The following is a 15925-nucleotide window of genomic DNA, read 5'->3' as shown; positions in this document are numbered from 1 at the left end:
TGGTTCATTCATTCATTCATTATAAATTAGTCTCGCAAGCAAATGGAACATTACCTGGCGTTGGTCAATCAACATTTCTCAGGTCGTGGAATTGTATTCAATGTAGAGTCAAGCTTTAGACAACACAATAGATTAATTATTTATTATCCACCAAGGAATGTTACTATTTATACTCAACCAATATTTATTTCACAACAACAACAACTGCAACAACAACAACAACTGCAATCAACTCCATTATCAATTCAACAACAATCATATCCAACCGAGGATATACCTGTATATAATCAACAAACTCAACAAGTCCAACAATCACAACAACCAACACAATCACAATCACAATCACAATCTCAACAATATATTAACATACCATTGACACCTTATCAATGTTCAGTTGGAAGTACAAGTATTCAAGCAGAGTCGACTCTGTTGTTGTCTGGAACATCGCCAGCCTAAAAGTTCGCACAAAAACACAGATTGAATTTCAACAACTTCCAATAAAACTTTGTGTTTTGATGTTCGGGCACGCGCCAAACAAGAATGAATGCTTGATGAGGTGCCATGTGACAATGAAAGTTGAACAACTATCTTTAATTAAACTATCCAATAAGATACAGATACAGATACATATATACAAAACGACACGACACGACTCGACACACATATCTATATATATTTACCCATATGTCAAGAGTTATAACTTATGAGCAAACAATCAAAGTATGTGTAATGGAATGAATGAATGGGATGTTTGATTGATTGATTGAGTGATCATATTGATTGACCAATGTTCATAGCTTCACAAAGAATATACTAGGGAACAATATAAACCAGCAGCAGCAACCACTTCACTTACCTGTAAGATGTTCAATGTTTGATTGATTGATTGATTGATTGATTGATTGGACTAGATGATTAACTCGATCAATACATACCATACCATACAACATTTAGAGACAGACAGGACCAGTACCGCTGAAACCTCAACCACCCCAACTGCAGCAACAACCTCTGCAGCCACAACCTCAACCTCAACAACATCAACAACAACACAGCAGCACCAGCAATGTCGTCTCAAATTCTATTGTTGCGAACAAGTTGGGAAATCTTCGACCTGCTTTAGGCCCACCATCATTGGCAAAGACACAAACTGGCACGTTGGCTCTCAAGAGTGGACCACCAACACTCAAACCATCTATTACCGCTCCACTGAAGCCACAGCCTCAACTTCATCCTCCCCCTCAGCCACAATATCAACAACCACAACATCAACTTCATCAACAGCAGCCACAGCAACATCAACAACAGAATAATCAATCACAGGCAGATCCCGCCGCATTCCTATTGACACCTTCATTCAAAACTACACCAAACATAACGACGACGACTACTAGTGCACCGCCTGCGCCTCAAACTTTTTCCTCAACAACTTCATCGTCAACATCACACGCACCCGCAACAACAATGGGCATTTCTACGTATCAGAATCAGTTCAAGTCATTGAACAACAACTTCAACAACAGCTTCAACAACAGCTTTAACAACACAAGTAGTAGCATCCAAATCCCTGTACATACCACCAAGCCGCCACAGCAACAGCAACAACAACAACAACAACAGCAGCATCAGAATCAGCAACAACAACAACATCAGAAGAATATATCGCTCCAGCCACAGGCGAGATCATTGCCTTCACTCAAACCACAACTGATACACCAAGGCAACACGGCACTACATATGCCCCCGCCAACGATTGTACCGCTTCAGCGAGCCACGTCACACCACGCGCAACAGCAGCCACAACAGACCTTCCAGCAACCCATCACTCTGTTGCCACCTCCAGACGCAATACCCGAAGAAATCATGGACTTTAGCATGGACCAAGATGACTTGATGATGTCGGACTTTGGTGTTGTCGGCGACGGCGGAGGCAAGACCGACGATGTTGTACTGGCGCTAACAAATGGTGGCAAAAGCGATACCAGAATGGTCAGCGAGGAGAGGATGAATGATATGTTGAAGCAGAAGGAGCTTGAGATGAAGGACTTGCAGGACAAGCTGCTGAGTCTTCAGGACAAGCTGATCAATCTCACCAATCAAGTGGGCGATCAGAACAACATCATATACGAGCGCGAAAGGGCCATTGAGAAGGTCACCCAGCAGTTGAAGGCTGCCACGGCTGCTGCCGACAAGTCGACGTCAACAACAACAACAACAACAGACAAGCGACAGCGAGACTCTGTTGATCTTACTTCAACTGAAGTCAAGAAGAAGGTCAAGCTGGATTCTGCAACATCGAATGGCCACAACAACAATGAGGCGGACTCCACAGCAGCAGCATCTGCACACTCATCATCAAGTTTAAGTGCTGGTGTGTTCACATTTGAGAAATCACCAACTGCAACTCAGAACGCGAGGACATTGGCCAAGCTGCTCTCCAGTCTGGATGGGCAGCCCAGCTTGCTCTTCTTGGTTCCACCAAATGTTGGCCAGAAGATGATGCAACCCATTTTGATGCCGCTCTCTCACTCAAACAGTCTGTCATCATCGTCAGCTTCATCATCATTGCCCTTCAAGTTGCCTCCCCCTCTGAACCTCTCAACCAACTCATCATCAATGTCACAGCGCAATGTATCCAAGCGATCACAACACTCACAGAGGACAACAACTCACAATGCCAACAACAACAATAACAATAATAACAACAATAACAATAACAATAACAACAACGATCAGCAACAACAACAGCCAGAGATAATAGACTTGGACTCACCTCAAAGGGCACATGGACATGGTTCAAAGATGTCATTGCCATCACCAAAGAGTGATGATCTAATGGAGATTGATTCATGTCAGTCCACATCATCATCGTTGATACTCGATCAGGCTGGAGACGAGTTGGCACAATCACTGTTCTTCATCCAGACATCACAACAACCTTGCAGTCTGCTACTATTCAAACTTCTTCCATTCCTCAAGGTCTCAGATAATGTAAGTTGGACATCACTCCTCAGAGTGGCACATGATTCCACAAAGCACTGACTGACGAACACATCAAACAGCATTTCTTCTTCATTGACAAGGCACTTGATGTCATACTCACTTTGTTGACAACATGCCGCGAGTGTAGAGATCAGTTCACAATGGGCAGCAACAACAACATTGGCCAACACAATCACAACAACAACAATAACAATAACAACAATATGGCGAACAATGCCAACGCCAACAAGTCGCCGCTCTCACTCAAGACCAATGGTGATGGTCAATCAATCACAATTTACCCAGTCACCCATGTCAAGAGCAGTCGCATCTTCTCCTTGGCTCCAACAGTCGCGCAACCAGTCACCAACGTCAACTCCAACAATAACAACAACGCCAACACCAACAACAACAATACAATCACCAACAACAGTACCAGTACCAGCACCTCTGGCGACCTTTACAATCAATCAAACAGTTGTGAGATACTGTCCTACTTGCTGAACAATCTTACACGCTTCCAGACACACTTGTCCATTCTCACCAAGGTGTTTAGAGTGTTTGCATTCACCGCCACTATCAACACCATCGAGAACAAGTCCAACACAAGCTTCGCGCCACTTTACCAACAATCGATCATAACGAGCATATTCTCAATGTCCAACTTTGCATTGAAAGAGGCATACCTGTGCGCCATCGAGGCCACCATCACTGATCAAACACTCTTTGAACTTGCCCAACTACACTTCAAAGACAGTGTCGAGCATGAACATGAACGCAATCTCTTGGACAGGATAATCATCCTGTTGATATCTCATAAGCATGGTGACAGGAATAATGTATGTATTCAATTTATTGATTGATTGGTCATCGCTCACTTACTCATTCATTCATTCATACTCGTAGATCCGTCGACTATGGTTCCTGGCAGTTAGGATACTGAGCAAGGCTGTGGCCAATCACAACAACTGTCACGTTTTGATACGTGCACTATTGTTACAAGCAGCCGTTCTATTATACAATGCAGAGTTCAAGATATTAATCAAGGATTTTGGAAAGGATATTGGATCTAATGTTGGAACAAACTCAATCACAAACTCAACCACAAACTCAAACTCCAACTCCAACAACAATACCAACAATACCAATGACAGTGTACAACTGGTAAAGGAGGTGTTGAAGTTGTTGCTGTATGTTTGGTGTCGTTCGTCTGAGGAGCCACCACTCAAGATTGAGCGAGAGCTGGACATACTGCGGTACATCACTGCCAAAGTGTCCAAGTACCAACATCTCTCCCAACTCAAAGAGATCATGGAGTTGTCCGAACGACTGATCGAGACCCTCGAGTTTGTCCTGCCCCATGCCGACGAATCATTCACATCGACCTCCTCTGCGTCCAACTCACACTCAACAGCCTGACCAAGTTAGTTCACCATCATCCACCATCATTAATAAACCTACTCGCTGCGAGGGTATCTCTGCGAGGGTATCTCTGTGAGGGTATGTTCACGCACAAGTCGAAACATTCAATTTGCGCGCTCAAATTTGAATAAAGTGATACTTTGTTCATTCATTCATTCATTCAATGATTCAAAGACAGTGAGATAGAGATAGAGTATAGACATATAAATATATAATGGATGTTAATATGTCAGATAGTAGTGTACAGATCAAAGACTTGTTTGATAGTGCTGTTCACAGCAATGTAGATGTGACCACACGTTCAACAATGTCTGCTAATGGAGTGGCCTTGTCTAAACAACAGAATTACTTGATGAACGATGCAACAACACTCAAGTCAATTGAGTCATTGCTATCGAATGATGATGTCTCAATGGATCAATACCAGCCTCTAAACCGTGCAGAGGCATCCTACACTTATTCAAAGTCAAGATTCAATCAGTATGCAGCCAACAAGACAGCAACAACAACAACAACAACAACAAGTACTACTACTACAACAAACAACAACAATAGCAACAACAACAACAACAACAACAACAACAACAACAACAACAACAACAACAATAATAGAAACACCACGAATACTGCATCAACAAGACAGTTCAACTATATCTACACAGATCGTTTGGAGAAGCTGTTACCTGTGTTGTTCTCAACGGTGGAGAGAAGATGGCCATCAATGAGTATCAACAAGATCCTGCATCTTAAGCCCGGCGAGGAGTGCATCCTCATCGGTACACTCTACAAAGAGATGCCACTCAAGCCAAACATTCTGAAACAATATGCTCAAGACGTATGAATATTACCTTCGCCACGCCTCGCCTCGCTTCGACTCGACTAGCTCGCTAACACATACACATACACGCACAACATTAGCGTGCCATCCTACCACTGCCTCCACAACGCTCATCGTTCTTGGGTGAGGGTGATGTATTGATCTTGGAGGATGAGACAGGTCGTGTGAAGCTCATTGGTGACAAGACATTGGTCGATAGCTATCTGACTGGACTGAACGTGGCTATAAGAGGTAGAGGACTGCCCAGTGCAGAGTTTGAAGTGCTCGACATTGTCCCCGCAGGATTGGCTCCCCAGCCCTATATCAAGCGCATTGGTATGTACCTTCGCCCCGGCGTAGACGTCTGAAGTGGCGGTACAGCGCAGTACCTAACCAAACTACCTCCTTCTCAACTCACAGAGAGCCTGGAAGAGGATGTCTACGTGTGTATTGCATCAGGTCTGAACATTGGACATCCCAACTCTGTGCTCAGTGTAAATTTATTGATGGACTACCTCAGCGGCAACCTTGGATCACTCAGTGTATGTACCCGGGTCATCAACAGGATGGATCGAGGACTCGCTTTACTGACACCTCTCACACTATCAACAACAATAGGACCAGAAGTTTGCATCTAGGATATCCAGATTGATCATTGCTGGCAACTCAATATACAAGCAACCGGATAGCCAAGAGAGCTTCATGAAGTATCGCACCAAACAGGAGATACAATCAAGACAACAGAAGCTGGCTTTGCCAATCAAAGAGTTTGATGCCATACTCAGTGACCTGTGTCAGTCAATCCCTGTAGATGGTAAGAATTGAATTGAATCAGTCATGTTCCTCTGGGAGGTGATCACCTTACTGACAGCAACGCAACACACGTCATATAGTCCTACCTGGAGCCACAGACCCTACCAACCTTTCACTACCACAGCTACCACTCAACTTCTGCCAATTCCCATTCAGCTACCAGAATACCAACTTTAATCCAGTGTCCAATCCTTATGAGTCTGAGATTGGAGGAAGAATGTAAGTGCATGAATGAATGGATCTGAGGCAAGGACCCATCACTCGCTCACTCACTCAATCGATCAATCACACAACAGATTCCTTGGAACATCTGGCCAGAACCTTGATAATGCATCGAGATATATTGATATGCCTGACAAGCTTGAGCTGATGGAGAAGATGCTTGTGTGGAGACATCTGGCACCAACAGCTCCAGACACATTGGCTTGTGCTGCGATGGAGCATGATCCGTTCATCATTGAGCAATGTCCACACGTATACTTTATTGGCAACAACGATCGCTTTGAGACCAGGTTGGTGCAGGGTGAGAAAGGTGAGCAGATCCGACTGATCCTTGTTCCAGACTTCCATACCACTGGCACCGTTGTCATGGTCAACCTAAAGACACTGGAGAGCTTCTCAATGCAATTCGACACTCAGTCTTGTTTCCCAATGGCACCATCATGATTGATTGGATGATTGATTGGAAGGACTAGAATGACAGGATCTCGATCAATAAATATCTGATCGTGAAGTGATCAAAAACTCGCGCCTGGCATGATTGGAATCATTTGATCAATCTGTCTAACCTCATCATGTAGTATATGTATAGCAACATGGAACTACTTGACCAATCATTCACTACTCTAGACATCATCAATGGACTGCCCAGGATATCAAATGTAACTTAATGTGCCAGTCAATTAATCAATCAATCATACTTACAACCATTCCTTCACAGTCTTTTATACAACAACCCTCACTCGGTACAAGGATCATTGATATATTAACATCGATTGACTTTGTTACAACAGGCCCACACAGCACCAAGCATGGCATCATCAATGTCAATCAGCTGACAACATTGAATGGCATGACAATCACTCCAGTCGACCTGACCATCTCACTACTTCAGATTGCATCCATTGAGTATGATCGTGATACATTCTGGTTCCTATTTGATCAGACCTTCCTCAACAACCTCATCAAATCAATCGTGACCATCACCAATAACAATGATCAACGTGATCAACTCGCCACTCACTACTCATCACTCATCATTGCAACACTCAACAATGTAAAGGATAACCAATATAACAATCATCGTCATATCACCACGATGTACCAACGCATCACATCAGCATTGGGCAATGATCGAGTTGAGCGTGTACTCAATAAATGGTTCCTGGAACCATCCCCTCCACCATGGTTCTTCAAGAACATCGTCCAAGCCAAGATGAACTACCTTGCCTCGATCCAGTCCAAGTCCCAATGCACTCTCTACACCAAACATAAGACACTGGTGTTGGAGTATGTATTCGCTCGATCATGTTGTGATTGATCATGTGATTGATCGCTAACCCATCACATCACTCAACCTTATCAGGTACATACTTAAACATTGTGTTGACGTCAGACATGACCATCTACACTTGTTTAGATATGATGAGCTTGGTATCTTCATGGACAATCGTAGACAACTGGTGGACACTCATCTGGACAATGATGATCACAAGGGTAGATGTGAGATAATCTACATCTTCATGTCACAACTACATCCATTTGAACAATACTTTAATAAGTACTTCAAGTCCATTCATCGATTGCATGTGGCCAGTGCAATGATCAGGCATTTGGGCAGCGAGGCATTCGCCAAGGTCTACCATCAATATGATGAGCACATAATCAAAGAGATACAAGTTAGATATGGCCTGGTGATGATGGATAGCATACTTGAATGCCTCACAAAGTCAATGAATGAGCCACCTTACAAGCTTCCCTGGCCACTCATCACTGCTGTCAAGGACTTCAAAGTGGGCGCCATCCGACACAATGAACAATCATCATTGGACAACAACATCATTGCCAAGGGCTTGATTAGATTGTACGTTGCAACGAGCAATCAAGGATTCATATATCATGCCTTTGCACAATTGCTCGTCAACGCAGACGAGTACGCATCAGTATCACTCAATCAAGAAGTGATCGACACCTACCCTGTCGAGCTCAAGACTTACTTGTCGACAAAGGTCACGCCTGTGGACAGTGAGAGATGGAGGAACATCGACCTGCTCACAAGATGCCAGCGACAGTCAATGTTGAGCGACCAGCAGAGATCAATGGTCATTCGTCTGCTCAAGGTTATCTGTTGGCCAGTTGATAGGTATGCGACGAGGGAGTGCAAGCCATCAGAACACACTGCGTCATTCATCCAAGCGTGTAACAATCCCAGCCAGGCATGGATCGAGTACATCAACATCAAGATGCATCGGAGCAAGAAGCGTATCTGCTCTCATGTCAACCAACATTACACCTCGCAATCACTCGTATTGTTGAGACAACAACTCCATGGTGTTGGACTCGCGCGACCAGTGTTCCACCTCCTCAAGTATGCGTACCTTTGGCAAACATTTGGTGGCGTCAACTTCAAGAAGTTCAAGCATATTCTCCTTGGATCACTTCCCCTTTATGACGATCAGATACAGATCAAAGAACAACTCGATGAGTTCAGGTCATTCAAACAACAATCAATCATCAAGTCCATGGTCATCATCCCTCACCATACGTCTGCCGCCAGTCCTCTCCCCATACTTCCAGTCGTGGTACTCAAACATATAATCCAACTATTATGCATGGCGACTTTCGAGGATGTGGACAACCCTGTGACGAGCATGGGAAGGCATCAAACATGGATCGTGTCGTCATTGTCCCATGTGAGCAAGATGTTCCATAGTGCATGCGCTTGGACACTGACCAACCAGGTGACCCCAACAATCAAGATACACTCAACACTCAAACATGTTGGATCACCATTATGTCTCTTACAGGATACGCCACGTCACATGAATGCATTCGATCTCATACATGTACCATTATCCATGTTGCCACAATGTCTTGCCAGACTAGTGAGATTGAACATTCACTACATCTCAATGACCATGAATGACACGAGTGTGCGCGTGAATAATGCTCCCAATCTCGAACGACTCACTTTCATCCAAGTTACCGATACCAAGGCATACCTAGCGATTGATCGTGTGGAGAAACAATTAAGTGATCGCAGACCATTTGTCAACATCCAAAAAGGAACCGATATGATGCATCACTTCATCAATAGGCGTCCAAACATCATTCAATCGATTCACATCGAGTCCTTGTTCAAGCCCATCCTCCATCCCCTCACCACTTTGAAGGTCACCGACTCATCCTCCTCGGATCCAGATCCAACATTGAATGGATGCATTATTAGGATGCAGGCCAGACCTGGAGTATGGGATTTAAATCTTCAAAATACTATCCAAGACCAGGTCACATTACATGTACATCGATCATATTTATCAAAGTACAAAACAATGCCCAAGTACAACAATGTATCAACATTGTACATACATCATAATAAGTTCGAAGTACCAGGTTGGAAACACTTTGACAATCTTGATGATGCTGGTCACCTGACCAATTATATCGAACAAATGTACTCCAACAATATTAGCAAGTCATTGTCATTGGTGTTCAATATCCAGGACCTTAGGAACTTGGAGTCATTGCTACCTACAAAGAGTACAACACCAATCATATCAATGGAAATCAATTTCAACAATATTGAAAGATTGATAGAGTCGCTGGTAAGTCATGATCCATCATCACTGGAACAACGTCTAAATCAACTTGTACAACATATCAAACAATATCCAACATTATCCACACTATCAATATCAATCAAGGACATTGAACACAACATCAACATCTCCATCCAAACTCCAATATGTTGATATTACCTCATACATGTAATGTCATTGCATGGTTGGAGACTCCATGTTCGCGACCCACGAGTTAACCCAAATTCAAGCATTGCTCAACTTCAACTTCATTTTCAATTTTGCTAACAAATAATAAGATGTAGAGATAAAATGGATACATTACCTATATTGCTATTTAGATCAATATGTAATATGTTGAAAGATGAAGGATGTTACATTGATCTTGTTTGTTTGGGATTAAGTTCAAAGAGATATTTAATAGAGATACACATTAGATATAATTTAAGATTGTCTAAACTACCTCAAATAGCAAAAGAACTCAATTCTAAAATAACATCGGTGGCAGAATCATTGTCTACATCATCAACATTGGAGTCAATGATCAACAATGGTGTATTAGTATACAACGATTCTAAACAAGTCAAGTTCCCCGCATCAGTCACATCACTCACTCTTGGACCAAAGTACAACAAGTTGATCAACTCTGACACACTGCCACCAACTCTAACAACGTTAATATTCGATCCATTTTACCCAAGAGACATCATCCTGACCAACCTTCCCAAATCACTCAAGACGTTGATACTGCCCCACACACAGGCGCCAGTACTCAACAAAGATTGTCTCCCGCCTGGGCTCACCACTCTCAATCTTGGTGACGAGTTCGAATGTGAACTGATGCCCGGTTTCCTACCACAAACACTCACCTCTCTCAATCTTGGTAGTGAGTTTGACCACGACCTTCATCCACGCTCACTTCCTCCGTCGCTTATGGAGCTCAAGATTGGTCCAAACTTTGAAGGCGTGCTCGAGGGCATGCTCCCGTCCACCCTCACCTCGCTGACATTCGACCCCGAGTCGGTGTACGATTATGAGTTCCTTCCGGGAACTCTTCCAGCAGGACTCAAGACCTTGGTGCTGGGCAATGATTACAATCAACCATTCATTGTGGGCTCCCTGCCTCCCTCCCTCACCTCACTATCCTTTGTTGGCGATAATTACTACGAACATCCATTTGCACCTGGTGTCCTTCCCACAACCCTCACCAGCTTAAAGTTCTCCAAGTTCACTCAAGTTGTCAAGTCTGCTCCCTATCCAACATCGATCACAAAGATGCGCCTGGAATGCAATGACCTATTCCCCTCAGTAGTGTTCCCCAGCTCATTAACAAAGTTGTCACTTATAAATGATTACTTTCTTTCGAATGAAGAGGAGCCCGTGCCATTCATGCCCGATTCATCGCTCACTCGACTGAACTACAATGGATACCTTGGCGTTGGATTGATTCCAGACTCAGTCACAGACCTAATGTTCGCCTATGGCTTTACCGGAGCGATCGAACCTGGCTACCTGCCCGAATCAATAACCAAACTTACCATGAGCTATACCTTCGATAGTCAAATCTTCAAGGGGTGCCTACCGTCATCGATCCACACACTCCTTATTCGGGGTTTATTCAATCGTGACATCGAGACTGGAGCACTACCGTCATCTCTTACCTGGTTGGAGATGGGAGACATGTTTGAATTTGATTTCTTACCTGGTCAACTGCCCGACTCACTCACTTACATGAAGCTTGGCAATCAATATACTTTTGGCTTCACAGATGGCGTGCTACCACCATCACTTACCACTTTGATACTGGGTGGCACGCCAAAGGATGATATCGTGTTCCCAAGGAAGCTCACCAATCTCTCGATACCATCAATTCTTCAACTCCAACATGTCAAGTGCCCTGTGGATCATCTCACGTTGGCATCAGTGACGCTGACCGCCAAGGTGTCGACGATTCGTCCAGTGACAGTACCAATCAAGACATTGACAATCCATGCCACTGGCGCGGCATTCAAACAACGAGCACAGTTCCTCAAGGCAGTGGTCAGAGCCGTGCCAAATGCAGATGCATACGATATCAACATCACCAAGGGGGATGTGATTTGGACGACACAACTACGCAAGCTTGATCAATGGTGCTCCATCGTTGTGTCTGATCGACACAACATTCAATTCTTCAAAATGGATGTATATGGAGAGAAGATGGTCAACATGGAGGAGATGGTACACCGGCTGACCAACGAGAATGATTCGCTCAAGACCCAGTTGGCTGAATCAAATGCCAAATTGGCTAAAGCTCTTGCCAAGATCGCAGAGTTGTTTGGAGATGCATCCCTTGAGAGTATCCCTGAACCACCTGTAGTTGCTGCTACCAAGAAGTCACCTTTGTCAAAGAACAAAAGAAGAAAGAAATAAAGAAATGTCAGGAACAACTAGGTGTGATCATCAGATTGATCAAGACCACTAATCATTCCTCCAATCCACTTCAAATGTATATTAATTTAATTAGGGGCATGATCACAACAAACATGACTCTATTATATGTGATAGTCATTTACAAACAATTATATGATTGCCTTGATTATTGATTTATTAGTCTATTTTGTTCATCTTTGATTGTTGTTGCTCACTCTCGTCATCATCGCCACCATTACCAAAGCCAACATGATCATTGTCTTCCCTGTCTCTCTTCCTCCTATATTGATCCAATATTGATTGAATGGCAGGGATGGACTTGTATTTGGATGATATGTTCTGTTGGAGTGTTGCTCCAATATCCAAGAGATGCTGGAGCATCACATGGTTCTGCTTATTGACCAAGTCAGTAGCGTACAAAGGTATCACAAGTGATTTGATTCTTGCACTTGCTTCATCACCAGCATGCCTGAGAAGGCAGTCCAGGATTGGCTCCCCATACATCTGCTGTAGGAGGATATCGCTGATCATTTGGAGGATTTGATTACGATTGATGATACCAGGAGTGGATACATAGGATACATCAACCTTGTCCAAGCTGATCTTAATTGGGAACATACCAAAGATTACATCAATTAGATCCAAGTTGCCCTTTAGGACGGTGTCTAGATATAACTGATCATACAACACCAATGATCCATGATTATTGAGTATATGAATGATAAAATCAATTTGATTATTATATATAGCCATGATCAACATTAATGTAACTCTGTTATCCAATGGTATAGTCTCCTTGGATGCTCGTTTCATGTTTATACTGTTGATATATTTGATTGCAAACTCAGCCATCCCAATGTCTCCAATACTTCCTATTTCCTTCCAATATGATGTATAATCTGGGATTTTATCCATGATAACCTTGAGTATGCCATGATGTGGCCGATTACCGATATACCAAGTGTGGTCTTTGGATAGACGTTTGTGCTTTGAGAGGAACTTCACCATTTCAAGTCGTCCCAGCCCAATGGCAAGATGAAGATGTTCACTTAATTTGATAAGTGATCGATCCAAGTTGTACACATACTCAAAATGATGAATGTCTTTGAATATGAGATGGGTCAGGCCCATATTTTTCAGCTTTGGAGCGATCAACTGGAGCATTTCCATCGATCCATCGAAAGGAATGAGTCTCTCACCCAATCCAAATGGGGCTGCATTGTGCTCGTAGAGTAGCATAAGTACATGGAGCTTGAGTTCTGTTTTGTGCGCACTCATGAACTTCTGGAAGAGTTGTCCATCTTTATATGGTTGAATGCCAAGATTTAGAAAGTTATGTGAATCAATCGTGACCATATATTTGATCAGAAGTGTAGCCTGTGTCAAAGTGCCATGATCGATGATAGTTTGGAGCAAGTAAATCAACTTTGCATCCGGCAATGATTTGCAATAGTCTGAAAGGAATGGAATGAGTGTGCCATCACCAGTGTGAACATATTCGCTTAGGATCTTTTTGATCAAGTCGACCACTCCTGGGCTTATTTCAGGGGTCTTGACAATAAGTAGGAGTTTGACGATGGTCAGTAGGTACCCTTCACTGATGTCCATTGGGTCACACAATAAGCCAGGTATTCCATGGACACAACTTCTTGACTTGGTGAGTGATGAGTTGACCATCTGATCAGTGATCATTTCTCTATCAATCAACCTGTATTGAATCATGCGCTCAAAGTGCTCTACATGTTGCTCCAATGACGTTGCATTCTTAAGGACTTGAACATTTGTGATTATGTCAACCTTTGGTACTTGGACAACTATCATGCTTGTGTTTGGCAACAAAATATCAAAGAGCTCGAGGTCCCCTGTCAAGAGAATATCCTGTAAGTGCTTGGGTGCCAGTGATCTGATCATCAAAGGTAGATCGTTGGAGAATGATTGATCACCTAACATATATCTGATCAAAGTGCTGGAGTGGGTAGATATGATTTTCTTTGTAAACTCAGTATGATCGACCCTTTCCATGTCGATGTATCCAAACTCCAGTAGTAACTTGATCATATTAATACTCTTGCTGTCAATGGCCGACTGCCACAATCTTTTTCCATATTCATTGGGCTGAGATTGTGAATGATTGAGAAGTAGTGTTCGGGTAATGTGGAGGTTTCCAGACTGGATTGAATCGTTTAGCAGATTGCCGATGGCGTGGAAGCATCTCTGAAATCGAGTGTAGAGCAAGTCGAATGTGTAGTTGTCAATATCACTGCCTACCACTAACACTATAGTTAAATTGTCTGGAGCATCAATGTGCAGACCACACTTGATACGATCGCGTAACAATCCATAATGCTTGTTCTTCAAGATGATACTACAATCGGTCCAATGTTGATATTTGTATAGGTACATCACCCAAGTGTTCTTGATTACCAAACTATTGATTGTATTGAATAAATATCTACCTTGTTGATCAATATGTATCTTTCTAATCTTTGCTGAGATTATCCTAAGTAGCACTCTGTTCGTCAACACAGACACAATAATATTTGACTGGATCAAAGTTAACATGTTGATGATATATTAATAATAGTAGTATTTGTATCACTGATTATTGTTAATGATTTGGTTGGTTGATGAACAGTATAATAGTTGTGTTGTGATCAAAAATGAAGTGAAAACTCAAGTGTATTTGATTGACTGACCAAACATTTGAATGCGATGGAACAACAAATTGTTTCCATTCTTTTAATAAAATATTACAATATGTATAAGAGAGGTGCCACCTCACAAATCATTATCATCATTTCCTAGAAGTTTGAGCTTCTCTCCACATAAAGTCTAACTCTTCTTCGGTAAGCTTTGCGATCACTGATGTAGAGGTTGGCAGCCTCAGGATTGGCCGGTGAATCTGGGTTCTCATCAGTCAACAATGATTGAATAGATGTCAAAATTGAGTATAAAGTATGTACAGGTGACCATCTTGTGGTCAATATATCCAAACATATTGATCCATCTGGATAAACTATGAAAGGGTCAGTAATGATTGATGAATATTCAACTCCAACTTAATATTAATATTGTATATTTACCATTTGGATGAAATATATCGGTGGTGAATTTTATCTTTGGAGGTTGCTCTGGATAATGCTCTGTGAATGATATTGAGAGGTTGAAGATACCTCCTTCGAAAGGTGTTTCATCAGGTCCTACTATTGTTGCAGTCCAATTCAATAAATTTCTCTTATCACTTGGAGCTGCTGATACTCCATCCGGTGATTGATCACTTATTTGTTTCAGGTCACTCATTATTCTATAAACTGCTTTATTATTATTACTAAATGTATTTAATGTAGCCATTTCTTATTATTTAAATATATATATGATACAAGGTAGATATAAATATAATATAGTTGTTGATATTATTTGTATTACAATATAATGTTTAAAGATAACCATTCAAATGATCACTTAATGTTGCCGACAAGGATATTGTTTGAATTGTGACAGAAATTCGGGTTTCTCCTTTGATTCAGTGAATTTTAGATAAAATCACCCCACGTTGTTGATGTCTCCTTTTCCAAAGATAGTTTGAACATTACTGGACAACCCAACAAGTATACATTTGTTTGTTATAAATATAATAATATTTATATAAAGTAATTCTTGTTTTAATGTGTCTTGTATGGTC

General features: G+C 42.2%; 5 protein-coding genes across 5 annotated transcripts; 4 read left to right on the top strand and 1 right to left on the bottom strand.

Moving 5' to 3' along the window:
• Window positions 1-703: 703 nt before the first annotated feature.
• On the top strand, window positions 704-4401 carry SAMD00019534_085360 (hypothetical protein; the record flags this gene model as incomplete). The annotated part of the gene is made up of 5 exons (XM_012896427.1): window positions 704-720; window positions 798-858; window positions 955-2991; window positions 3063-3821; window positions 3889-4401. 5 exons carry the CDS (start codon window positions 704-706, stop codon window positions 4399-4401), a joined length of 3387 nt encoding a protein of 1128 aa, XP_012751881.1.
• Window positions 4402-4630: 229 nt separating this feature from the next.
• SAMD00019534_085350 (hypothetical protein) lies at window positions 4631-6700 on the top strand (the record flags this gene model as incomplete). The annotated part of the gene is made up of 7 exons (XM_012896426.1): window positions 4631-4884; window positions 4960-5239; window positions 5323-5557; window positions 5642-5763; window positions 5840-6035; window positions 6115-6253; window positions 6331-6700. The coding sequence occupies 7 exons, from the start codon at window positions 4631-4633 to the stop codon at window positions 6698-6700; spliced, it is 1596 nt and encodes a 531-aa protein (XP_012751880.1).
• A 406-nt stretch (window positions 6701-7106) lies between these two features.
• SAMD00019534_085340 (hypothetical protein) lies at window positions 7107-10005 on the top strand (the record flags this gene model as incomplete). Its single annotated transcript, XM_012896425.1, has 5 exons — window positions 7107-7543; window positions 7620-8396; window positions 8466-9501; window positions 9577-9858; window positions 9958-10005. The coding sequence occupies 5 exons, from the start codon at window positions 7107-7109 to the stop codon at window positions 10003-10005; spliced, it is 2580 nt and encodes an 859-aa protein (XP_012751879.1).
• Window positions 10006-10371: 366 nt separating this feature from the next.
• SAMD00019534_085330 (hypothetical protein) lies at window positions 10372-12243 on the top strand (the record flags this gene model as incomplete). Its single annotated transcript, XM_012896424.1, has 1 exon — window positions 10372-12243. The coding sequence occupies one exon, from the start codon at window positions 10372-10374 to the stop codon at window positions 12241-12243; it is 1872 nt and encodes a 623-aa protein (XP_012751878.1).
• Window positions 12244-15050: 2807 nt separating this feature from the next.
• SAMD00019534_085320 (hypothetical protein) lies at window positions 15051-15558 on the bottom strand (the record flags this gene model as incomplete). Its single annotated transcript, XM_012896423.1, has 2 exons — window positions 15051-15259; window positions 15327-15558. Coding segments are annotated over 2 exons (441 nt in total), but the record flags the coding sequence as incomplete, so codon positions are not given.
• Window positions 15559-15925: the final 367 nt, after the last annotated feature.

The sequence above is a fragment of the Acytostelium subglobosum genome (assembly GCF_000787575.1).
Source record: "Acytostelium subglobosum LB1 DNA, scaffold: scaffold18, whole genome shotgun sequence".
NCBI lineage: Eukaryota > Evosea > Eumycetozoa > Acytosteliales > Acytosteliaceae > Acytostelium > Acytostelium subglobosum.
The sequence above is the reverse complement of the archived record's forward strand: the minus strand, read 5'-3'. Positions and strand labels throughout refer to the sequence as shown.